Source organism: Anastrepha ludens, chromosome 6 (assembly GCF_028408465.1).
Source record: "Anastrepha ludens isolate Willacy chromosome 6, idAnaLude1.1, whole genome shotgun sequence".
Lineage (NCBI taxonomy): Eukaryota > Metazoa > Arthropoda > Insecta > Diptera > Tephritidae > Anastrepha > Anastrepha ludens.
In genome coordinates this window covers 9,480,135-9,505,322 of record NC_071502.1, presented here as the reverse complement: position 1 = coordinate 9,505,322, position 25,188 = coordinate 9,480,135, and the positions used below count along the sequence as shown (strand labels likewise).

General features: G+C 37.3%; 1 protein-coding gene across 5 annotated transcripts in view; it reads left to right on the top strand.

The window, feature by feature from the left end:
• Positions 1 to 23,441, top strand: part of LOC128867547 (uncharacterized PE-PGRS family protein PE_PGRS54) — a 72,778-nt gene extending 49,337 nt beyond the window's left edge. For 4 of the 5 annotated variants that reach the window (XM_054108881.1, XM_054108880.1, XM_054108878.1 and 1 more), the window contains 4 exons: positions 10,415 to 10,529; positions 10,828 to 11,137; positions 14,722 to 14,833; positions 21,652 to 23,441. In XM_054108881.1, the coding sequence (XP_053964856.1) occupies positions 10,415 to 10,529; positions 10,828 to 11,137; positions 14,722 to 14,833; positions 21,652 to 21,702 (588 nt within the window). In that variant the 3' untranslated portion in view covers positions 21,703 to 23,441. The remainder of the gene's footprint in view (positions 1 to 10,414; positions 10,530 to 10,827; positions 11,138 to 14,721; positions 14,834 to 21,651) is intronic. The other variant, XM_054108882.1, reaches the window with a different exon arrangement.
• Positions 23,442 to 25,188: the final 1,747 nt, after the last annotated feature.

Sequence of the window (25,188 nt, the reverse complement as noted above, 5' to 3'; positions counted from 1 at the left end):
TATCGTCCGAACTGGAATCATAATTTTATTTAAATAATTTCCTATTTTTCACACTAAAAAACTAGTGAAAATAAACCCGATTGTACGAACTCTTTTTGTCAGTTTTTAATTTTTTAGATTTGTTCTAGTTCCGACTATAACTGCATTCTTTCTGATTAAGAATCTTCTTGAATTTTGTGTTTCAGATAAGAATAAATCTGGAAATCTCCTACGCCGTCCGGGTCCCATTTTTCGAGAGGGTCATTTTTATAGTAATAAATATTGTTTCTAAGATAATAAAATTTGTTTTGTATGCTCAATAGATGTAGTAATAAATACGAAAAGTGAAAATTTTGTTTTTTTTATTTTTAACGGCAAATCTCATGATTCAATTATACAAGGTTAAGTAAAGTTTGACAACTGATTTCGGATGCTACTTAATCCATTGATGCAATTTGGAAGCAAGGGAAAAAAGGGCATAAGTTTATCCCCTTTCTGAAAATGTAGTAAAAAATTGAAAAAGGTCGTTGTAATTTTATGTTATTTTATAAGTGGTACTTAATTATTTATATTTTTAATTTAACTATTCCCATGGATTTGTGTCATATATATATATGTATTTTGACCATGCATCGAATTGGAATCTGTATGTAACCGGCAATATATTCAAGGGCATCTTCGTGTAAGCTATCAAAGTCAGCGTCCTCATTTAATGAATCGTTGGCGAAGAGAGAGTCGTCTGAAACTATCTAATCTTCTGTTAGCAAACTTTGTAAAGTTTCTAAAGAAGTATCATTGAGACGGAGCCAGTTAATTTCGTCGGCCTCAACATTGCCACGATCAACTAATATTGAAGTATTTCGTGCTGTTAATAGAAAGCGTTAAGTTATTCAGAAATGAGTAATATATGGATTCATTCATCTAATAAATATCTTCGTAATCTATATTTAAATTCCATAGGACTAGGATTGTCATACAACCAGCCTTTGGCACGCATCGCCCCGAAAAAATGCTCCAGTATATCCTGATTTAATCTATAAGTCAGAATATACTGAAAGCAGTACTTCTCCTGAACATAACGATATAAGTCCCTGAGGGACTTGTTGCTTAGTTTTCTCAGAACTTTCAATACAATTGAAAGATGCGAAAGTCTAAGAATAATGGAATAGGCAAAACGGTATTGCCTGCTAACTTTTTCAGCAAAAGTTTTAATTTCTACTCTTTTGAGTACTTTTTCTTTAGAATTTGCTCTGAAATAAAAAGTAGCTTTTCCAAGAGGACAACACGGATTTATTAAGTAGCTTCAAGATGGCTAACACAGGGTGAAAATTAGGCTACTTACATCTCCTTTAATTATTGCTTCATGGGCAAATCTTAAAAATAGATGAAATTTTCATGCTCTAGACCACCGGTCCCCTTAAGATACTAAAATTCAAAAATTTTACAACAGATCAGTTTTTCTACGCTTTCTGACCGCTTATCGACGCTAAAACAAAAGAACAATTTCTTCAGTACATCACCAATAACCATAAATCCTTTTATTTGATGAAAATGCAATAAAAAGTCATTAAATTCTAAATCGCATTTTAAATTGACATTTACCAATCTTGACTTCAATTCCTAGTTCCAGTCAGTTGTGGAGGCTCACTAGCATGAAAGAAGAAGAAGTCTGTCCATATCAAAAAAATTTTTGTTTACAATTTATTTTGTTCCGAAGAATTAATTAGTCTGCTAACATTTTGAATCATAGTTGCATACTCAATGTGAAGTCTAATTGAATTTATATGTTTCAATTTGAGTGAATTTGTGTGAACTATTGAACTTTGACAGATATTGCATTATTATTTATGTGCGTGTATGCACTGGGAAATGCGTACAACTTTTACATCCCTGTTCGAATAAATAATATGATCAGCTACAGATTCGTTTTCATGCGTAGGTATAGGCATTAATTAGTACAAAATGAGTGGGCTGAACAAAAATAGTTGGGGCGGGTATTGGTAGCAAGAAAAGTATTTGCTTCTAAATACAAACGTGCATACATACCTCAATAGTGTATGGGTCGAGGCAAGAGGTGTGCATATTAATAAATAAAATAAGTCCTTTGCAGCAGAAGAAACATTTTAATTAAAACTTTCCATGTTACAGAAATACTTATAGGTATGCATGTGTGACCGTGCCCATGTACATGGTCACACATGCATATTCTCTTCGATTAACCTTGGTTGGTTGATTGATTTAAGAGGGACTTTTCCGATAACTCAATTGGCGCTTCCGCACCATTTTGTAACCACATCCTTTTCCTTATTCCTTCACGACCATATCCAGTCTGTGAGATTGAGAAACCTTATAAGCCATTCGGTTTGCCAAAGGTTAACATCCTCACCTTCCATTAGGCAGTGTATTAACAGAGGAAATGGAAGACAATTTCCTGTTTCTGCGGTTGATTATAACTATGATAGAATATAGTGAAAGTAATATTCATTTTGGCTGCTTGTTGTGTGCCTTTTTCAGCCGGTGAACTTTTTCCGTGAAACCACTGATTTCCCACATTTCTTCGTTGCTTAGTATAGTATCTTGTCAATTACATTTTCGTAGATTATGTGGCCGACTGCGTTCTCTAACTTCGACGTTCTCGTTCTCAGCGTATGCATTGGAAAAAGGTGCGTTCAGCGTCATCTTCGGCTACATCACCGTATATGCATGTGAGGTGTTCGCATTTCACTATTTTCATTTCATTTATTAATTTAGTAAGTCAAGAAATACAAGGTTTCTTACAGACTACACAAAACTAAGAGTACTTGTAAGAATTATATATATGTTCATACATATTTCGATACTATTTAAAGAAATCATTAAATGATAATTTAAACTTAAATTTAGATAGCGATAAATCAAAAGCCAAAGAACTTAAAATATGGTTGAACTCATTCAGTGCTCTAATGAGCACTGGGAAGAATAAGTCATTACTCCGAAGGTTTTTTCGAGGTATGTAAAAATGAATGCGCTCTAAGAGTAAAGGCGAGTCAACTGTCCCATTTATTATATCGAAAAGAAAGCAGAGTGCCAGTATACTTCTTCTACTTTGTAACGATTGTAAGTTTAGTAATGCACACCTTGCATTATATGAAGGAATCGGATCAGTGAAGTTCAAAGATCTGAGTGCAAAACGAAGAAATTTCTTTTTAATACGTTGAAGTCTATTATTGTAGCACTGGTGATAAGGCCTCCACAGAAAGACGGCATACTCCAACTTGGATCGTACAAATGGAGTAAACAGTGACTTCAAAGTATAAGGATCCGTAAATTCGGAAGCAAACCGCCGAATGAAGGCAAGTGTAAAATACGATTTGGCGATGACAAAATTTAAATGACTAAGAAACTGAAAGGTGGAGTTGAAGATCACACCCAAATCAATAATTTCATTAAGTGTATTTAGACGCGAGTTCTTTATAAAATATGAGGTAGGGATTAAATGCATTGACCTAGAAAATGACATATGAGAGGATTTCTTAATATTTAATTGAAGTAGATTCCCATCTCACCATGCCACGACGTTGTTGAGGTCTGATTGAAGATCGTATGAATCAGACAGGTTTCGTACAGTTTTAAAAAATTTTAAGTAGTCTGCACATAAAGAAACTCGGAGAAACGAAAACATTCAGATATGCCATTAATAAAAATTACAAATAACAAAGGTCCAAAATACTGCCCTGAGGGACTCCAGAAGAGGCAATGAAAGGATAAGAAGATACATTATCCATAACAACTACACATTCACGATTGTAAACGTACGACTTTATCAATTTAAAGAAAGTAGAGTGAAACCCAAAACTTATTAATTAGAGATTAAGGTTGAATGGCAGACTTTAATGAAGGCCTTGGAAAACTCCATATAAACTGCATCAACTTGAAGGCTATTATCGAAAGCCGACGAGAAAACAGCAAGATTAGTGACAGTTGACCTACCAGCCATAAAACCATGTTGATTACTTGGGCAAAAAGTAAGGTGAAATTGGTTGTAAAATGAAAAATCTTTATTTATTCCTGTAAATCAATTTCATCCCCTTCAAAATAATCCCCTCTCGATGAAATACATTTATGCCAACGATTTTTCCAATCCCCGAAACATGCCAAATAGTCCATTTCCGGTATAGCCATCAGCACCTTCTTCGATTCAGCTTTTATCTCCTCAATCGACTCGAAACGCGAAATAGCCAGAAGTCACATGGAGCCAAATCAGGCGAATACGGTGGTTGCGGAACGATATGCGTGGAATTTTTGGCGAAATGGTCACGAAGAACGAGTGCAGTGTGAGACGGTGCATTATCGTGATGCAAAACCCAAGAGTTGTTGGCCCATAATTCTGGTCCTTTTAGACGAATTGCTTCACGTAAACGACGCATAACTCTCAAATAATATTCCTTATTAACAGTTTGGCCAGGTGGAAGGAATTCATAGTGCACCACACCACGAAAATCGAAAAAAAAACTGTCATCATGACCTCTATTTTTGAACGGCTTTGACGTGCTCTTTTTGGTCTGGCCTCGCCTTTAGCACAATATTCGCTTGATTGGTCGGTTGTTTCAGGGTCGTAAGCATAAATCCAAGTCTCATCTCCCGTAATGATGCATTTGAGCTTGTCCTGATAGTCTGAAAGCATTGTTTCACACACATCAACGCGACGACTTTTCTCCAAGAAATTGAGAGTTTTCGGTACCAAACGAGATTTGACTTTTCGTAGGCCCAAATGGTCTTTCAAAATGGTTTTCACAGATCCTTCTGATATTCCGATCATATCAGTAAGGTCTTTAACAGTCAACCGACGATTTTTGAGCACTAACTCCTTCACTTTGTTGACGTGTTGGTCATCTGTTGACGTCGATGGTCGTCCGGAGCGCTCCAAGTCATCAACACGTTCTCGACCCTCTTTGAAGTCTTTGTACCACTTATAAACATTTTTCTGCGACATGGTCGAATCACCAAATGCCTTCTGCATGCTAAACGTTTCCGCAGCCGAAATTTAATTCCGCAAACAAAATTTGATGGCACTTCTCTGCTCAATCAAATCACACATTGTAAAAATCGAAAAATGCACTCTTGGTCATTTGGTAAGCACAAGCGTGAATATATTACTGATAATGACATTCACATGAAAGTTGGCCCAGATGTTATTAACAGTGCTGCCAACTCATGAAAAAAATAACTAGAGCGAAATTTTAATCCCGCGAAGCTTAACAAATAAATTCACCTAACTTTTTGCCCACAGTAGTATTAAGTTTTACAACGAAGTATAATTTTTGTTTTACAATATACTCAAAGAGCTTTGAAACCGTTGAAAGTTTGGAAATAGGTATGTAGTTCCATGTAATTTTATTCCCAGCTTTGAATATAAGTGTGATAGAAGTAACTTTCCAAGCATCTATAAATTGCCCACAAGCTAACGACTTATTAAAAATTATCAGAAGTGGATAGGCAAGAGCAGAGCATTTTTTGAGCAAAAAGATGATAATCCATCAACATCCACTTGCCATGAACTTTTGATGTGCTGAATAGCGCCAAATAACATCAACAGTTAACTGGAGAGAACCAAAATTAACAGAAGAAGCAGTAACCTCTCTATCATATCTATCTGATTCTGACGCTGGTACAAAATTGGAACTAAAAAAGTCCGCAAAGAGTTACGCTATGATCGTCGCAAGCAGACGGAGAAAGAGAGCGGATTGACCTCCGACGGATAGCAGCACAATTTATGCAAAAGAATTTTTAATTGGAACTGATTAGAAACTCAACATAAGCAGCAGAAATTTACGCACAACTTAAATGAAAAAATTCACTGCACCGAGCACATTGAATTTTAGCTTGGTTGCGATCAACCTTTAGCCCGCATAAATAGGGCATTTGATGATTTTATGAAATAGCTACTTGATTTTTAAAAAAGTGTCACTGTCTCATACACGCAATTTTTCAAATTATTAACTGTTAAATTATTCAATTACAGCTTAATAAGCATGAAAACTGTGGAGCAAAAGACAAACACTTCCGCACTCACTGACATGCATAATGTGAATAATTTGAACAGGTACCCGTGCCCCGAAAGCCTTTGGGTTGTATAAAAATTTAGTTCACTGAAATTCCTACTATTTTATTAGCCTAGCGTCCATCTGCCGCATGCTTCGTTTCTCCAGCGAACTTCCCATAGCCTTTTCGTTTCGCCCTTTATTTCGCTCACTGGTTGGTGGCTTGGTAACTCTTTCTTCCATCCTCTCGTTCTTTAACGCCCACAACTTTTGCCTCTCCAAGCCGAATAAATCTATCGGTATTGAACGGCTTATCACTTGAATAGCTGGCCCTGATACTGTTCAGCTTTCTCGGTTGCGTGTTTTGTTGGGGCCTAGAAAGTTAATCTTGGGTCCAATCTTATACCTAGGTACTTTAGGACTTTGTTTGTGGTTAGCGTACTTGAGCAAGTTTGCATTTTATCTCCCAATGGGATGTGCTCCTTGATTAGAAGTATTAGCACCGTTTTCCCTATAGCTAATTTGACGACACGTGAATTTTGCCACGTTTGTGTCCGTATCATAACTTGGTTAAGTTTTCTACGAGCTTCTTTAAAGTTTCGTGATGTGATGATTGTAGCGATATCATCCGCGTATCCGATTGGAAAGGTACTAGCGGACATTTCCATCAATATTTTTTTTTTGTTTTTTGGCGGTGAGGTTGGGTTAAAAAATGCCTTTGCACCATATAGTGACCGCCGCTACTACGTGTGTGGTGATTCCACTAAAAATATTTCTCCACTTCTCTTGGATTTTTCCCTCCACCCCAGGACTGCTTCCGCATTGCTTCGAGGTAGAGGGCCAAGACGGCGTCCTAAGAAGGACACTTACTTACTCACACTGTGTCCAGGGTCGCACCTATGCTCAATGCTCTTCAGCATAACTTTCCATTTCACGCTTCTTTTTTCGGATAATATCCTCCACGAAGCTTGCGACGGCATTCCATTTTTCTTCGTCTATCATCATTTTCTCGATAATTTCTTCAGGTGTAAACACACCAATAGCTCGTTGAAGACCTGTTCTCTCTATGTTCCACCTCTCGCATTTAAAGAAGGTATGCTCCGCACAATCATACTCAGTATCTCCATATATGCAGTTTGGTAGGCTTACTTTTCCCATCCGCCACAAATACTTGCGGAAGGACCCATGTCCGGACAAAAACTGTGTGAGGTAATAGTTAACCCCACCGTGCTTTCTTTCTACCCACTTTTTTAGATCGGGTATTAGTCTCGCTGCCCATCTACCGTACCGTTCAGAGTTCCATCTTGCCAGCCAAAGTGTGAGCGTTTGAACTCTAATATCGGAGAAGCGTGATACTGTGATTCCTGTGATTTTTGCCTCCGCTCTCCGTTTGCGCTCTTGTGCTAAAATATCAATAGGGATGGTTCCGCTGATAACTAAAATCGCTGCTTCAGATACTGTTCTGTATGACGAAGCCACTCTGAGAGCGCGTTGCACAGATTACAGAGTTTTCCGCCGGCATTGCATCGAGTTCGTCGTGCCCAAGTTTTCGCTCGTTCTGCGTTGGACCTCCAAGGTTTGCCATGAGCTTACTTAACATGCCGCTTACATTTTTAGCGTAGTTTGTGCTTAAAATATAATACAATTTTTTTTTTACGATACACAAAGTTCATGAAAAAAATGTATAAAACTTAAATTAACTAAAGATGTTTCATTTGGTTGTGTATTTAAGTAATTCTGAACGATTTCTGCTAGATGTCTTTAGTGAGTTTCTGTGACTGGACTGTGAAGCCCACTCCAACATTGCAATCCCACTCTATAGTTATACACATTCGCCTTAGATGGTTCGGGTCGTTGTCCTCTGTAAAATCCCAGCTTGCCTAGTTTTTCCAATTATCTTCGCAGCTGATGGCAGTGATGCTTTTTGGTAAGTTTTATTCGTCAAAACTGAATTCAAATTGGCGATAAAAACTAACAATACGCCCAAATCCTTTATCGGAGAAGCAGCCCCAAACATGAGCTTTAACAAGATGTTTAACAGTACAATGAAGTTATCGATTATCAGCAAAACACCAGGACCGACGTATGCAACTATTCGCTCAACAGAAAGGTTCACCCGTGCATATCACGTTTGTCCAATTCCGTTCGGAATTTCCCATAGCCCTTGCCATTCCTTTTTCAAGGTGTTCTAATGAGGGCAGGGATTTTTTCAAGCTACTCCGCAATTTGAGATGTTCTGCACGTAAACATCTTCGCGTCGTATCTTTGGATACATTAACGTCACTCTTCTGCAAAACTGTTTCAGCTTCACGCAACGATAAGTTCGGCTTCGGCACAAGCAAATCAATGATCTTCTGATTCTTTATTTTCGACTTTTCCAAATATTAGGCTACAGATTCATGTGACATTTTTGGTCTCTTAGGGTGTGTAGATATGAACACTGGTTCAAATGGTTTTTCACGCGCAAAGTCCGATTTATAACTTTCTCACAAAACTAACACGCATATTAGTAGCATTTACATTTTCGCAGGTTACGTGCATTCGAATTTTGTTCGAATGTCTCACACTCATGCCGACGAATTCGGTCATTTTGAATGTTCAGTTAATTGTTGACAGCTGCTTTGCTTGCACGTGTTTCGGCTCGACTTCGATTTTTACCTATTCAAAAAGGTGGATCAAAGACCCTGGATCAAATTTTGTGTGAAAGATGAAATTAAGTGCGCGGATGCATTCCGAATGTTGACTGTGTAATCACAGAAGCTATTTTGGACCCAGGCAACGTTTATCGGTGGTAAAAAATGTTCTCAGAAGGCCGAGAAGATGTGAACGACGAAAAGCGTGTCGGACGCCCGAGCACTTCAACAACAGACAAGAACAGAAAAAATTGATGAAGTGAAGAAAATGGTATTGGCCAATCGTCGGATCACAGTTAGAGAAGTTGCTGAGACTGGCTCGTGCCATTTGATTTTTTTCAATGATTTGGGCATGAGATGGGTCGCCGCGAAATTCGTACCAAAACTGCTCAATTTCGACCAAAAGCAGCATCGCATGAACATTGCTAATGAGATGTTGGACTCTGTCCGCGACGACCCAAATTTGCTCCAGAGGGTCATTACTGGTGTTTATGGTTATGACGAGGAAACCAAAGCTCAATCATCTCAATGGAAGCTGCCGCACGAACCAAGACCGAAAAAAGCGTGCCAAGTTCAGTCGAATGTAAAAGTTTTGCTTACCGTTTTCTTCGATTGCAAGGGAGTTTTGCATCATGAGTTCTTGCCACAGGGTAAAACGGTCAATAAGGAATATTACGTGCAAGTTATGCGCAATTTGCGCGAAGAAATCCACCATCCGCCAAAAACGCCCGGATTTGTGGAAGAACAAAAATGGGCTCTTGCATCACGATAACGCCCCTGCTCAGATATCGTTGCTTGTGCGCGACTTTTTGGCCGAAAACAACACACTAATGGTGCCACAGCCTCCGTATTCCTCAGATTTGGCCCCCTGTGACTTTTTCTTGTTCCCGAAACTGAAGAAGGCCCATGAGAGGACGACGCTACGCTACGATTGACGAGATAAAGACGACTTTGAAGAAGGAGCTCAACGAGATAAAAAAATGATTTTTTGAAGTGCTTCGAAGATTGGAGAAAACGTTGGCACAAGTGCATAATATCTCATTGGGATTACTTTGAAGGGGACAAAATAGTTATTAATGAGTAAATAAATAATTTTTGAAAAAACACAAAATTCGCGATACTTTTTGAACACACCTCGTATTATGTTGGTATTTAATAATTTTTCTTGAGGTTAAATGACGGTCACGCACAAGCACATTCGGCAACAGGGACTGCCATTCTATTCATAATAACTCGACTAATAGCGAGCGTAGTAAATTTTTTTTTTTTTCAAACCCTCCTTGGATAAAAACTGTGTTCCTTGCTTGTTAAACAGCATAAAAAGCATAAGGGTGTACACATATAAATTACTTATAATTACATGTAAACATCGGTAAATGTTAAAGGCCCTTTAGCAGCCACATGAGCCACAGCAGATGGCAACAGAGCAACGAAATTGCATATCACTCATACGTCACGTAGTACGCCATTTTCACGGTACTGCCTCTTTCAATTTGCTCTTTATACAAAATATGATTCTGCATTTTTACCGCTTGCTTTAAGCTCTGCCACTGACATCAAACTCAATTAATAACGCAAATTGTGCACATACCGTCACAGGTGGGTTGGGTTGGCTTGGTTGTGTGGCGTTTCGCAAGATGAATTGAATTTTACTATACCGTTTCATTATATACACCTACACACGCGCAAGGGACGCACAAACGCTAATTTACCTATTTTTACATATTTATTACACTTATATATACGCTTTTGACATCACACACTTCCGCTTCTCACCAACAGACGGAAATATATGGCATCGTGGAACCATTAATAGAGGATACGCCATGCGTGGACCGAGCTTGCCAAGTCAATGATGATTGCTGTCCCACAGGCGTCTGCGTCAATACCTACGGTGGTAAGTGCAAATATATACACATATACCTACATATAAATACGTGCACACATATGTACATACGTGCATACATGAAATGATAAATTGCACATATTTGCATCTGTGCGCGCGCTTACGTATGTATGTGTGCACCCTAATAGCAGTCATTCAAGCTGACGATGTGTTAAGTTATCACAACCGTGGCGAAAGGTCACCGCGCCCGCGCGTATTTTTCAAATAGCAATAAAATTTTAAAATTAATTTTCTTCTGTCAACATTTTTATATTTCTGCACTCACTCCCCTCCACTCTTTGGGCCAAAGCAGAAGGCAAATGCATTTACGTTTATGGACGCAAACGCGATCTCTGCCATCGCAATACGGACTGTGAGCTGGGTATGTCGTGTCTGAAGAGTGCAGTTGGTAATCTGATGTGTCAACCGAGCACGTCTACAATTCATTTATTGAATGGCGTTGGTGGCGGTGGTGTTGATGGTGCAGGCGTAGGTGGTGTCGGTAATAATGCTATTGGACTCAAAGTTGGCACAAATATTGGAATTGCTCCGAAGTTCGCGTTGAATGTCAAGCAATTTGGCGAGGATTGTGTATCGTCGAGCGACTGTAATGTAGCCAAGTAAGTGGAAAACATATGAGCAAGCATCTAAAAATAATAAATAAATTCTATCAATAAGAAATAAATAGATGAAAGTATAAACGAAATAAATAAATAATAGAAACAATGCTGGCGGGGAAAAGTGGACGCTAGTACGTGGGCAGCTATTTCACCAGCAGTTGGTTATTTCTGGTGAGAGCAGTAACGCGGATAGGGTACTCACTATGTGAAATAAAAGAGAACACAAAATAGGTTATCTCACTTAAGCAGGTTTTGCTTTTAGTTTCATGAATCATAATTTTTCATAAGCAGATTTAATATTCCCCCAAATTCTTTACATTTGACCCCTTAGCTGACGCTACGAGGGGTGCCTTTTATATGTCGGTATTACAAAAACAAATTTTAATCATCGAAAATCACTTTATTGTTTTTCAAAATATTCTCCATGAAGATCTATACACTTTTGCATGCGTTTGAACCAATTGTCGAAGCACTTTTGCCACTCTGAATGAGGTAACTCCAAAGCATGCATTCTGAATGCCGCAACCGCTTCTTCAGGTGTCGAAAAACGTTGACCTCTCAGTTTGTTTTTTACGTACGGGAATAAAAAGAAGTCATTCGGTGCCAAGTCAAGACTATACGGCGGATGACCAATTAATTCGATGTTTTGGGTGCTCAAAAAAGCAGTTGTTTGAGCCGATGTGTGAGAGCTCGCATTGTACTGGTGAAGAGTGATCCGTCTTTGGCGATTGGTTTTCCTAATTTCTTGGAAGACAACTAGCAAACAAATGGTTGTGTACCACTCAGAATTTACTGTTCTGCGTTTTTCTAGTGGTACGGTTGCGACGATGTCATAGACGTGTTTCGAAGCCCCGCGATCGTATTTTTTGAGCATTTCCTTCGTCCAATCGACACGAGCCTTTTTTTGAGCGATTGACAAATTGTGTGTGATCCAACGCGAACAAATTTTTTTGACAGTCAAATGTTTATGCAATATTGAACGTATGCTGGTCCCACTAATGCCTAGGATTGTCTCAATCTCACGATAGGTCACATGACGATCTTGCAATATCAGTTCGCGCACAGCATTAATGGTTTTCGGAACAACAAGTGATTTTGGACGGTTCACGAAATTCGTTTTGGAGTGAACTACGACCACCATTGAATTCACCATACCATCGATAAACTCTGGTCCTTGATGGAGCTTCATCGCCAAAAAATGAATTAAGTTCATCCATGCAATATTGCTGAGTTAATCCACGTCGAAAGTTGTAAAAAATAATCGCACTAAAATGTTCACGATTTAATTCCATTCAATTCAGTCATCGTTTCAGAAACTTTTTGAACTATAAAATTACAAACTCAAATTCGTTCTCGATGAGAGTTTCAAGTTGAAAGTGTAAAGAAAAGCGTAATTAATTTACTCACATGAAAGGTGAATGCAATGGAACTGCTACTGCAATTGCTGGAAACTTTGCAAAATTGAGCTTATAAGGGAGAGAGTCAACGCTACGTGGGTTACCGCAAACAACTTTTGTAGATAGATTTTTTAGAGTTTGTTCACCTTCTCAAGCAAGAGAAATCTAAATGCGTAGTCAGAGAGGAATACTTATAAACTCTTAGTCTGCATATTTCTAACTCTAATTTAAGAATTGACTTCTGTATTAAGGAATTTTATTTTAGTTATTGTATTGATTACACTAGTAAACATAAAAATATTTTCTTAAAAAAGTCCAGTGTATAAAATCTTAGTCTTAAAGTGTTTTTTAGACAAATTTTGGGTCGAAAATGAGTCTCATTTTTTCCAAAGAAACTTTTCTAGACATAGGTCGCTTGTATTTAATTTCCCATAAGTTTTACATTTTCTGTCGGGTTCACCTGCTCTTTGGCTTCACATTTTCGTTTAAATTTCCTTAATTATTTTAACAAAAAAAAGTAAAATTTTTACATTTTCATTTAAATATTTTTAATACAAAAATAAAATAGAAATTGTTATTCTGTTGGGGAATAAGTTCGTAGCGTTTTACCGAAGACTTTTATTTAAACAAAAAACAATTATGTAATATATTATATCAATACTCGTAAGTTAATCAATTAGATATTCTCCGTTGCTGTTTACAACCTCTTCCCATTTCTTGACCAATTTGTTGATGCCGTTCCGTCAAAAATCCTCTGGTCTAGTGTCAAAAAAGTTGTTGAGCCAGTTTTTAAGGACCTCTTTGTATCGAATGTAACGCCCTTCATATGGTTTGACAGGGAGCGGAAAATATGGTAATCGCTCGGTGAGAGGTCCGAAGAATACGGCTGATGCTGAAAGACCTCCCATTCGAGCTCTTGGTATGCTGCTTTGACGACATGTGCAACATGGGACCTGGCGTTGTCGTGTTCTCGTGAAGGAGTATGTTTTGACCACGTCGATCAGGTCTTTTCAGTCAAGTAGCCTCATCCACGCAGTGTAGCTGGGCAATGTATAGCTTCTTGTTGCCCGCGGCGATTCGATACAAAAAACGCTGTTTATGTCCGGGTGTTGCCCGATGGCGGGCGAGATGCTTAAAAATAATTTGAAGGCGGCTTTCTTAGATTTTTTCGTTGAGCTCGTGAGGCAACCAGGCTTCCAATTTTTCCGTAAATCCCATTGAATGAAGGTGACCGAGAATCGTTTTATGATCCCAGCTCATTTTTCCGCCAATTCACGACTGGCTTGACCACTGTTCTCCTTCAAAAGTGATTTGAGACGTTCTTCATCGAATTCAGAAGGCCTTCCACTGCGGGACATGTCGCCCAAATCGTCATTTTTGAACTTTGCAAACTATTTCCGTACTGCAGACTCGACTATGAGACCTTCTCCATACACGTCGCAAATGTCCTGGGCTGCTTCAACAACACTTTGACCTCTATGAAAAGCGAAGAAGAGCCGGAAAAGTTGATTTTTGCCTACTGGGTATTCCATTTCTCAGCCTCAAAACTAATAAAAAAAATAAAATTGGCATAGTTTTGTGGAGCAGAAAGGGTTCTGTTGAATGAATACTTACCCTTTGCCAAACAGCAAACAATCATTGTAAAATAGAAGAAAATATAAAAGCGCTATGAACTTATTCGCCAACCCAATATTTTCGCAATTTTTTTCTGTTAAAGTTCGATTGTTTGTAATTTTTCATAAAAAAATAAAATCTGATCTGATTACAAATCTGAATTTCTTAGAAACTGTAAGGCCTTTCAAAAAGTCCACATTGTTTAAGAAGAATTTTTTTATCTTTTATTTGCTTTAATTCCTATTCAAATTATCGAATTGGTTCGTCATTTATTCCATTTTTTTAATAACGGTAAATCAAAAACAAAAAAAATTAACTCGATTTTTGGCATCAACACGCGATCCTCATACGAATTTAGCTAGCGGCAACCAGTGCGCAGAAAAAAATTAAAATTTGTAGACCAGTGTTAATATTAAAATTAAATATAATTGCATCAATTTACGTATTTCATTTAAGGAAATCCATTACGCCTTTACATGAGATTTTTAAAACATTTCCTACTTACTCTTCATTATAATTTAATAAAAATAACATTGCCGTTTTATCTATTTTTATCTCACCATTTTCTCACAGGGGCCTGTGCTGTCAACTACAGCGCACTCACCATCGCATACGTCCACGCAAATTGTGCGCCTACTTCCGGGATCCTTTCATGTGCATCGACATTATGCCAACAGAAGATGAGGTGTGTATACACGTATCTTATAATGGGTGTTTTTTTGATATAAAGGAGAGAAGTGACAGAGAGAAAGAGATAGGATAGAATAGAGATCAAGACAGATATAGCTAGTTCTGTGAGAATTTTGCTGATTCTTGGGCAAATCTGAAAATATCCTCCAGTTTGAGAGAACGAACCAAAAACCAAAAATTCGTGGCCTTACTCTAGCAAAGGCAGGACGTTCAAAGAGAAAATGATCAATGCTATCCGCCCCCTCGAAGCAAGACAGGCAAATCGGGTCCTCAATGATTTCAATAGTGTTCGCATGCAGACCACATTGTTTTGTGTCCTGTATTAATACCGTCCATCAACCGGACGTCTTTTCTACCATGTTTTAGAAGAAAATTCGACAGTTTTCTGTTCGGGATTGTCACAAGACTCTTTGCAGTTCTGCAGCGTTCTAAACTGGACCATCGCTCTTTATGTCAATTGCATACATAATCGCTGATCCAATTCATGATACCTGTAGAACTGATTCGGATTACTGGCTCTGTTGGCTGTGGGGTAACCGCTGATCCGCAGTTGGCCAATTCATCGGCAATTTCATTTCCTTGAACACCGCAGTGTCCTGGAACTCATATAAGTACAAGCTTATTCCATCTTGCAACAGAATTAAGCTTCTTCTTACATTCTTGAACAATCTTTGAGATTTGCTTTGTATTCTTCAGAGCCTTTAGTGCAAAAAAAGGTGTTTACTTTGCGTCCAATTGGAGGAAGAAAGAGAGGCCGACCACGAAGGTGATGGCTTGATGACGTCGAAGCAGACTTAAAAGCTATGAACGTTCGTAATTGGAGAAATAAGGCAAAAGAGTGACTGAATAGGAGGAGGATTGTTAATGAAGCTATGGTCCACCACAGACCAAAAAGCTAAGAGAGAGATAGCCTTTAATGCAGCCTGGCTGTCTCTAAAGACTCCAATCTCTTTCCCGCTACATCTCCTTTAAATTATCCATTCTGCTACTTTCAGATTGGCAAAAAATTTCCGTTTGGAAAACAGTTGCCATTCTGCCCATAGCGTAATGATACTTATTACTATTGTTTAAGTACCATCCTTCTGGCTCGAGAACTTATTTCGTTCTTGGACCCATCGGTAAAGATAAAATCCGTCAAATTTCTTTGAATGCACTCTGGATTACTCCATTTCTCACGCAACGATATCAAATCTCCTTCCAAATGAAAGTATGGACATAAGATCGTCCAGTAGATACTGTTCCGATGGCATCTTAACAATTTCTCTGCGTCCCGAAGTGCCGTCTTCGTGCTAGAAACCGTATTTATAGAGTCTACACATTTCTTTTGTTGCTTCCTGTTGTACCTTAACATCCAATGCGAGCAAATCAAGTATAGCATTTAGGGCATCGCCGGAAGTTGTACTCATGGGACACTTCTTTGCATAGTTCCCGAGGTGTGGACTTAACTATAGTCCGTCGCCATTAAACTACAGAGGCATAAGTGATTATTGGTCTGATAAGTACTGTGTATATGCACGGGACACAGCAGGCTTCAGACCGCAGGTTTTACCAAAGGCTCTACGGCATTGCTGAAAAGTTTGCTATTAATAAAATAAATAAATAATTGGCGCGTACACTTCTGTTAGGTGTTTGGCCGAGCTCCTCCTCCTATTTGTGGTGTGCGTCTTGATGTTATTCCACAAATGGAGGGACCTACAGTTTCAAGCCGACTACGAACGGCAGATATTTTTATGAGGAGCTTCTTCATGGCAGAAATACACTCGGAGGCTTGCCATTGCCTGCCGAGGGGCGACCGCTATTAGAAAAATGTTTTTTATTAATTTTGCTTTCACCGATATTCGAACCAACGACCTCTCTGTGAATTCCGAATGGTAATCACGCACCAACCCATTCGGCTACGGCGGCCGCTGAAAAGTTTGCTATTAGAGAGCCGATATTCGGCGCATTGCAAACGAGATAAACTTAGTTATAGATTCAAGAAAAATAGTGGAAAAAAGTCCGATTATTTTTGGTGTTAATCAGGCGACTGCAATATACGCATCACCCAAACCCAAATGTTATGCCATCAAATAAGGCCACTAAAAAAATTGGCCAATTAAATTTTTATAATTTTTTTTTTCTTTGAAAAAAGTGTTATAACTCTTAAGGAGAACACCCGTTGCATACACATCAATAATATGGTACTTATTTTAAGTACAGCTTACAAACATACCTGTATGAATATATGTAGGTATAAGCATAGCCGGCACTCAATAGGAAGAGCAAGTGCATAAGTAGCGCAGGTATTGAATTAATGGGGTACTTAAGTGAAATCTTGATGGGGCTGAAATGAGGAGCAAAAATGCTTAAGCGCATAACTTGCAGTAAAACTGAGATGGCAACAAGCGACAATACTTAAGTGCTTAAGTGCCTGCCCGCCGGATAGAATAATACTAACAACAATAACTGATGGGCGCGGCAAGCGATTGAAGGGAAATCGAAGATCTACAGTGGGCCATCAATTTGTATGAAAGTTTACTTATGAAAAATTTAGAAAAGTGTTTGACAGTCTGTGGTTTTCTATTCAAATAGCAGTATTTTAAGTTCGAAGAATTAGTTCCATCCGTTACTACATACCTATATAGTACATATATTTTCCAGTAGTTCCTAGGCGTAACATGGGGCCTCAACAATCAGATTATAATTTGATTTAGTTGAAGCTATTAATTTTATTTGTTTCCACAAATAGCGTACTTTCTGTGCTTCTGTATCCACATTTCGCCTCCAGATCTCTCACATCTGCAACTGCCTTGCGGATTCCAATCCAACGCAACCCTATGTGGCCGATCCACTTCAATTTGGGACAACGTACATCGGGGACGATTGGTATTTGTTTAGTAATAGACCATAGGTCAGTGTTACTTCTGGTTTTAGAATATCCGCAAGATTTTGTGTAGACAGCGATTACAAGTCGCATATGTTCAGGTTCCATGTCCCACAGCCATATAGCACCACCCATTTTACGTTGGCATCGAAAATCCGCAACTTCGTGCGTCTGGATGTGTACACCGATCTCCAGACTATACCCAACAAAATTCATTTGCTACTTTTAAGGAGGTCCGGCGATCTAAATAGCCGTGTTAATGCATATAAGTTTTGTTTTGGTAATGTTCCTTTTTAGCTCTGTTTGAGCTGCAAAAGCGCTGACCGCCTGAAACTATGAGGATATACCCAATGATCAAAAAGGACCGAGAATGTTTAATTTAAACGAACCGCGCACGTGGGAACCGGTCCATATTTTTTTCTTATGTTGGTAGGACATAAACACACATCTGTCACTTTTTAGCGCCATCGCCTGGCCGGCCGAAAATGTGGGCAAACCATTCTTGAATTTTAAAATTGTGCTGGATTATTTGACCAAACACCAAGTAAATACCATCGTGCAAGCACCGTATTCACCTGATATGGCCCCGTGCGACTTCTTCTTGTTTCCCAAGTTGAAGTTACCACTTCGTGGGAGGAGATTTCAGTCAATGGAGGAGATCAAAGAGAATGGTTGAAGTTACCACTTCGTGGAACGAGATTTCAGTCAATAGAGCAGCTCAAAGAGAATGCGACAAAGAAGCTGAAGGCCATCCCTTCGTCGGCCTACCAGGGGTGCATGGAGGACTGGGTTAAACGTTGGCACACGTGTGTTGCTTTAGACGGGTCATATTTTAAAGGAAACAGAATAAATTTGTCTGAAATTTAACTATATTCTGTTTTATTTAAACATTCCCGGTACTTTCTGATCATAGGGTATGCGAGTGTTTGTGCGCCATCAGCCACATACCATCTGTGTTGTCCAGGTCCTCTAGATGTCCGTTCAGACCTCATGCTATGCCTCTATTCTCCGCGCAACCTTGCCGTATAATTTGGTCCAAAACTAAACTGAATAACAGCAACGAAAGCATACAACCCTGTCTGACCCCGGATTGTACTTCAATACTGACACTCAAAGCATATTTATGATTAGCACGGCAGCAAGCGCCCGTATACAAATCATTTACAAGGCTGTTTATTTTTCAAACACTCCTTTACACGCGAGAACACACCAGATTTCGTCCGTTCGCTCATACAGAGTGGTGAGTTGCGTATTCTATTTCAGCCAAAAATGTACACTTTTGTGTCTAATGAGTTTATGCAATAAACGTGCTTCGTTCAGCATCGTTCAGTTTTCGAAAGTCAACCTACTGAAATTTGCTTAATCTAAGGTTATGTTCAGACTTGCACCCTAATTGCGCAATTAAGAAATTTTGTCAATTAAGTCTTTAATTGAGCTTTCTTTAATATGCAAAAAGCGAATTAATAAATTATGGAAGAAATGCCTAATAGCGCCTAAATTGAGCAAGAAATGCCATGCAACGTTGTGAAGATTGTTCAATGAAAATAAGTCAATGGGAAAGCAAATTGTCACGAAAATAAAATAGAGAAAACTAGTGGAAGGAAAGAACTGATGTTCAGTACATTTATAAATGTTTCTTAATTTCTCGCTATTTCCATTTTCACACACACAATATCAAAGCACTTCCAGCTATTTAATGCCAATTGAGTTGACTTGACTGATTTTTTGCGCAATTATTTTCACTATAGGACCAACTGAATTTCGTTTCTAAGAATCCAATTAGTGTAGGCTTAATTTACGTAACTTAACTTAATAATTTGTCCAACCTGTTATAAGGAAGACGGTGCTAGGGATTAACTTAAAAATCTTAATAATCTATAGATTTTAGATTCTTAAGTTTTATAACTCTCAAAAGTAAATGTATGTAGAAATTATTTTTGAAATAAATATATGACATTATAGGTAGCGAATTGTTAAACAGATCTCATAGAAGATGCATAAACAAAACATTGACGTGTTGAGTGATATTTCCAAATTTCGTAAGTTAAGTTACCTTAAGTTAAATAAATGAAGTTGATTAGAGTTAAGTCTTTACTGAGTTTTAAACACAAGTGTTGAGTGGTACTTGCCAGTTTCTTATGTTAAGTTAAGTTAAGTTAATTTAAGTTAAGTTAAGTTAAGTTACTTAAAGTTAGATAAATGAAGTTGATTAGAGTTAAGTCTTTACTGAGTTTTAAACACAAGTGTTGAGTGGTACTTGCCAGTTTCTTATGTTAAGTGAAGTGAAGTTAAGTTAAGTTAAGGTACGTAAAGTTAAATAAATTAAGTTGATTAGAGTTAAGTTTTTGCTGAGATTTAAACATTGAAGTATTGAGTGGCTCTTGCCAATTTTTTAAGTTGAGTTAAGTTCAGTTAAATAAATAAATTGATTAAAGTTAAGTCTTAAGATTCTGCGTAAGATTTTTGGACCTTTGCACGTTGGCAACGGCGAATATCGCGGACGATGGAACGATGAGCTATATTAGCTTTACGACGACATAGACATAGTGCAGCGAATAAAGATCCAGCGGCTACGTTGGCTGGGTCATGTCGTCCGAATGGATACAAACGCTCCGGCTTTGAAAGTACTCGATGCGGTACCAGCTGGTGGTAGCAGAGGAAAAGGAAGGCCTCCTCTGCGTTGGAAAGATCAGGTGGAGAAGGACTTGGCTTCACTTGGTGTGTCCAATTGGCGCCGGTTAGCACGAGAAAGAAACGACTGGCGCGCTTTGTTAAACTCGGCCAAAATCGCGTAAGCGGTTATCGCACCAATTAAGAAGAAGAAGAATTAAGTCTTTAGTGAGTTTTAAACTTTGAAATGTTAAGTGATATAATATTTACAAATTTCTGAATTTAAGTTACGTAAAGTTAAATAAATTAAGTTGATTAGAATTAATTTTTTGCTGAGTTTTAAACTTTGAAATGTTAAGTGATATTTCCAAACTTCTTAAGTTAAGTTACGTCAAATTAAATAAATTAAGTTGATTAGAGTTAAACGTTTGCCGAGTTTTAAACACTGAAGTGTTAAGTGGCACTTGCCAGTTTCTTAAGTTGAGTTAAGTTAAGTTAAGTCGAGCTAAGTTAAGTTAAGTTATTTTAAGCTAAGTTAAGTCAAGTTAAGTGCAGTTAAATAAATATGTTGAATGGAGTTAAGTCCTTACTGAGTTTTTAGCTTTGCAACGTTAAGTGATATTTCCAAATTTCTTAAGTTAAGTTACGTAAAGTTAAATAAATTAAGTTGATTACAGTTAAGTTTTTGCTGAGTTTTAAACGTTGAAGTGTTGATTGGCATTTGCTAATTTCTTAAGTTAAGTTACGTAAAGTTAAATAAATTACGTTAAGTCTTTGCTTAATTTAAAGCCAATGGAAATTTATTTCTCCAATACCCTACATAGCAAAATGCTGCCCTTTAAGAAAAAGCATTTTATCTTGTGGTAAACGCTCTAGTGAATATCATTAAAATGATAATGGTAATTTTTTTTTTAATTTTGAATATTAATTTTTTTTAATTTTTAAATTTTTTCGCAGAAGTGCTCTCTATGCAAGCACTCGAAACTCAAATTCACCTTCTTTTAGGATATTTTATCAATGTAAGCTTTGAATTTTTCTCCTTACACAAATTATCCTTTGCCACTGTGTCCCGATATTAAAAAAAATCGCCGGAATATCTGGCGTAAGCCAACACAAATTCAATGATGCTTTCATTTCCGCTATTAAAATCATGCTTCAATGCACTCAAACTGATTGGCGTGACGCGGCAGCTACCCATGAATGGCAACTTTAAATGAAAGAAGAGAAAAAGAGAAGAAATTACGAAACTTTTCTTCACTTCGCTTGATGAAAGCAGCGAATAAATTCAAATAAATTACAAGATATTTTTTTTTTTACTTACGACTTTCGTTACTTTGCAGGAAGTACGCGAATCACGCTTGCTATCCGCTTTCAGCCAGCGACGCATGTAATGAGGAAACTGAAAAAAGCAGACAAAAACGAAACAGGACCGAAGAGCGGCGGCAAGACGAAATAGCAGAAGAAAAAGGAAGGAAGAGGCAAAAGGGAAGGAAGGAGCTACACTCGTATACATAACACAGTTACACAAACACAAAGACATATGTTAATATAATATGTGAAGGCCGACAGAATGAGTGCATAGGCGACGTGTAAACAGAGGCAATGAAATAACAATCATATAGAACTACGATTTTGTGGAAAAATATATATTGTATAAAAACAAAAACACTGAAATATTTAAGATCAAACAACATATCAAACAAAATTAAGTTTAAATTTTAAGCAAATATAAAAAATGGCCGTGTTTTTTAAAAGCCAATAAAATGAAAAATAAAATTAAAAAGGAAGCAAATAATTTACTCAATGAGAAAGTATTAAAAATGATGAATGAAATTAGTTGAAAGGGAAGTGCGCTTGAGCGCAGACAAGTGGGAAATATTTATTTAACGGTATTAGCACACATATACTCAATGAATTATGCATGTATTAAGAAATTGTATAACTGTATTAACTACACCACTATGCGCATACTTATACCCACGCAGATTAGTCGTATATGTATGTATATGCACTGTATATGCACAGTATATGTCTTGTATATATTGCAAACATACCCAGGCATATTTTTAATTGTGCGCATTACAATGCAAAACAAAAAAAAATCCAAACCATTTATTTTACCCGCTCTGAAAAAAAATGATATTAAAAAAGTTCTGCATATAATTAATGTGATTCAAAATTTAAATGTAAAGTAGTGCAAAATGTTGTAACAAAAAAATGTTGTAAGAAAATCATTAAATACGTACCATTAATTCGATGACAACACAGAAAACCCCAAATTGTACTGGCTGAGGCATAATTCATAAGTCAATACAAATTAAATGAAAACTAATTAAAAAACAAAAACCTATTTTTAAGTGCATTTAAGCAACTTGTACCAAAGATAAATATGTATGTAAAATAAGTGGGCAAAAACCAGCCATTCCAATACCAAAAATTTCAAAACTAAAAAAAAAATTTGCGGAAAAGAAGTATTGAAAGTGATTCAATGCAATTCCCTTAAAGAGTCAATCATTTAAATCTAAATGTATTAACATAAATGATTAAGTAAAACGAATTCAATTAAAGTGGGTGCAAAAAACTGCATAATTTAAACCAACATACAAAAACAAAAATATTTCAACATGAATTTACATTATTTCAATAAGCCCAATGTCATTTCCATATCCTAAGTGTGTATTTTGAAATCGTTGTATTAGTATTCAAAAACCAAAAACACAAAACAAACACAAAACAAAAACCAAAAAAAAAAACTATACACCTTTCCATGTTTTGTCATTCATAAACCAAAAACCAACCAAACTATTGTTGTACTTATTAGTGTAATTCAATATACGAGTACACTCGAAAGCCAAAGTCACCGTTTGAGTAAAGCAAATGAATGAGAAAACCGCATTTGCTGAGCGATTATATGAGAATTGTTTTCATTTGAAAAAACGTTTGTTCTATACTTCCCATTAAAAATTAAAAATATTTAAAAAACTAAAAATAAAAAACATTTTCGAAAAATTTAAATATTATATATACATACCTATATATAAAATACTGAATATGTGTAAGAAAGAAAACTAAGTACATACATAAATAAATGACAGCTATTAGTGGAGCCCGCAAGGGCTTTTAAAAGCCAAAAAAAACACACTAAGTGAATTTCTATTATTTGGAACTAAAATATAGAACACATAGAGCAGACAAGAGTGCTATGGCTACGCATTAGGCCGGGTCGATTTGTGGGGAGGCAAAAAAATCGCCCATTGCTCTGTGAAAATCATATTCTAGGGATCAAAATAAGAAACTTTGCCGAGAGAACCATACCTCTAAAACGAATTCTGATGTCCCCCATTTTGGGTCGAACTTTTTAGTTTCTTTTTTATAACTCACTTAAATTAATTTTTTCCTTTACATATGTTCTGACTAAATAAATTTCTGAAGAGAAAAAATAGATATTATTATAAATAAATAATAAATATTATTATAAATAAATAAAAATAAAGAAAAAATATAGCCATTTAGCTGATTTTTTTATGTAAAGGCCAAAAATGGTGATATTTTTAAATTGGGGGACATCAGAATTCGTTTCAGAGGTATGGTTCCTTCGGCAAAGTTTCTTATTTTGATCCCTATAATACGATTTTCACAGAGCAATGAGCGATTTTTAAATCGACCCGCCCTAGTACGCATAGTTTATTACGTAATCTGCTGCCGATAAAACAACAAAGGTAAGTATAGTTTATATAAAAGTAAGTTCAGTTTTTTAGTTAGCCATGAAATGCCGCACATCTCTTAACGAGATGGTTGAGTCATTTCACCTAAAGGTAACATGGGTTCCTGGCCATCGCGACATTGAGGGTAACTGTAGAGCCGATGAACTAGCGAGACTAGGCACTAAATTGTCTGATGAGTGCATAGACAATGACATAGGGATACCCTTACAAAGTTAATCATCCTTGAAGAAATCGTAAGGAAAGCAAACGAAAGACGGCGTAATGAAGCCACCTTCAAAATCGCCCGTCAACTGTGGCCGACTCTCAATGCTAAGCGCACAGCATCTCTGCTAAGCCAAAATAAACACAGTCTTAGCACATTGATCTCAGTCATAACGGGGCACCGCCTAATAGGTAGACACGCCCAAAGGATGGGTGTGCAAGCACATGACTTCTGTAGAAGTCACGTCTACGTGAGGAAGAGAAAGAGACAATCTCGCACCTACTCTATCCAGACGTAGGTTTACTATTCTAGGCAAGCAATTCTTTAATGAGTTAGAAGATCTCAGTTTTGCAGAAATCAGAGATTTTCTACAATTTTTGAAAAGAGCAGACTGGTTTTAGCAGAGATAGGGACAAGCACCCTACGTAGCATCACAATGGACTATGAGCCTAAGTGTGTCCCACAGGACAACCGCTTCAACCTAACCTAACCTAAGTATAGTTTATGTAATAGTTTAGGGAAAAAGAAATCCATGATTTTCTCGGTAGATAGCTGTAGTGATCGATATCTCGTAAATCTCGTTGTCATGGTGACATTTCACACTAAAATATTATTTAACTGTTTTTTGCTCGTTCCATTCAATTGTGAGTTACAGGGAAGCCAACAAAGAAACAATTCGGTGCATTTTACAGTTTTTCTTTGATAAGGACAAAAATGCAAGTCAGGCCACTAAAATTGTGAATGATAGTGTAACAGCCGATTACGTGCAATTTTGGCTTCGTGGAGTCTATTCAGGCATTTTTGATGTTAAAGGAAATATCGATAAAACCATAGAAATAATCGAAGTTGACCGGCATGTTAGTGGTCGTAGCATCGCCTATGAACTACAGATAAACCATAAAACAGTTTTCCTCATGTATATGGGGTCCGGCACTCGAAGTGTAACCAAT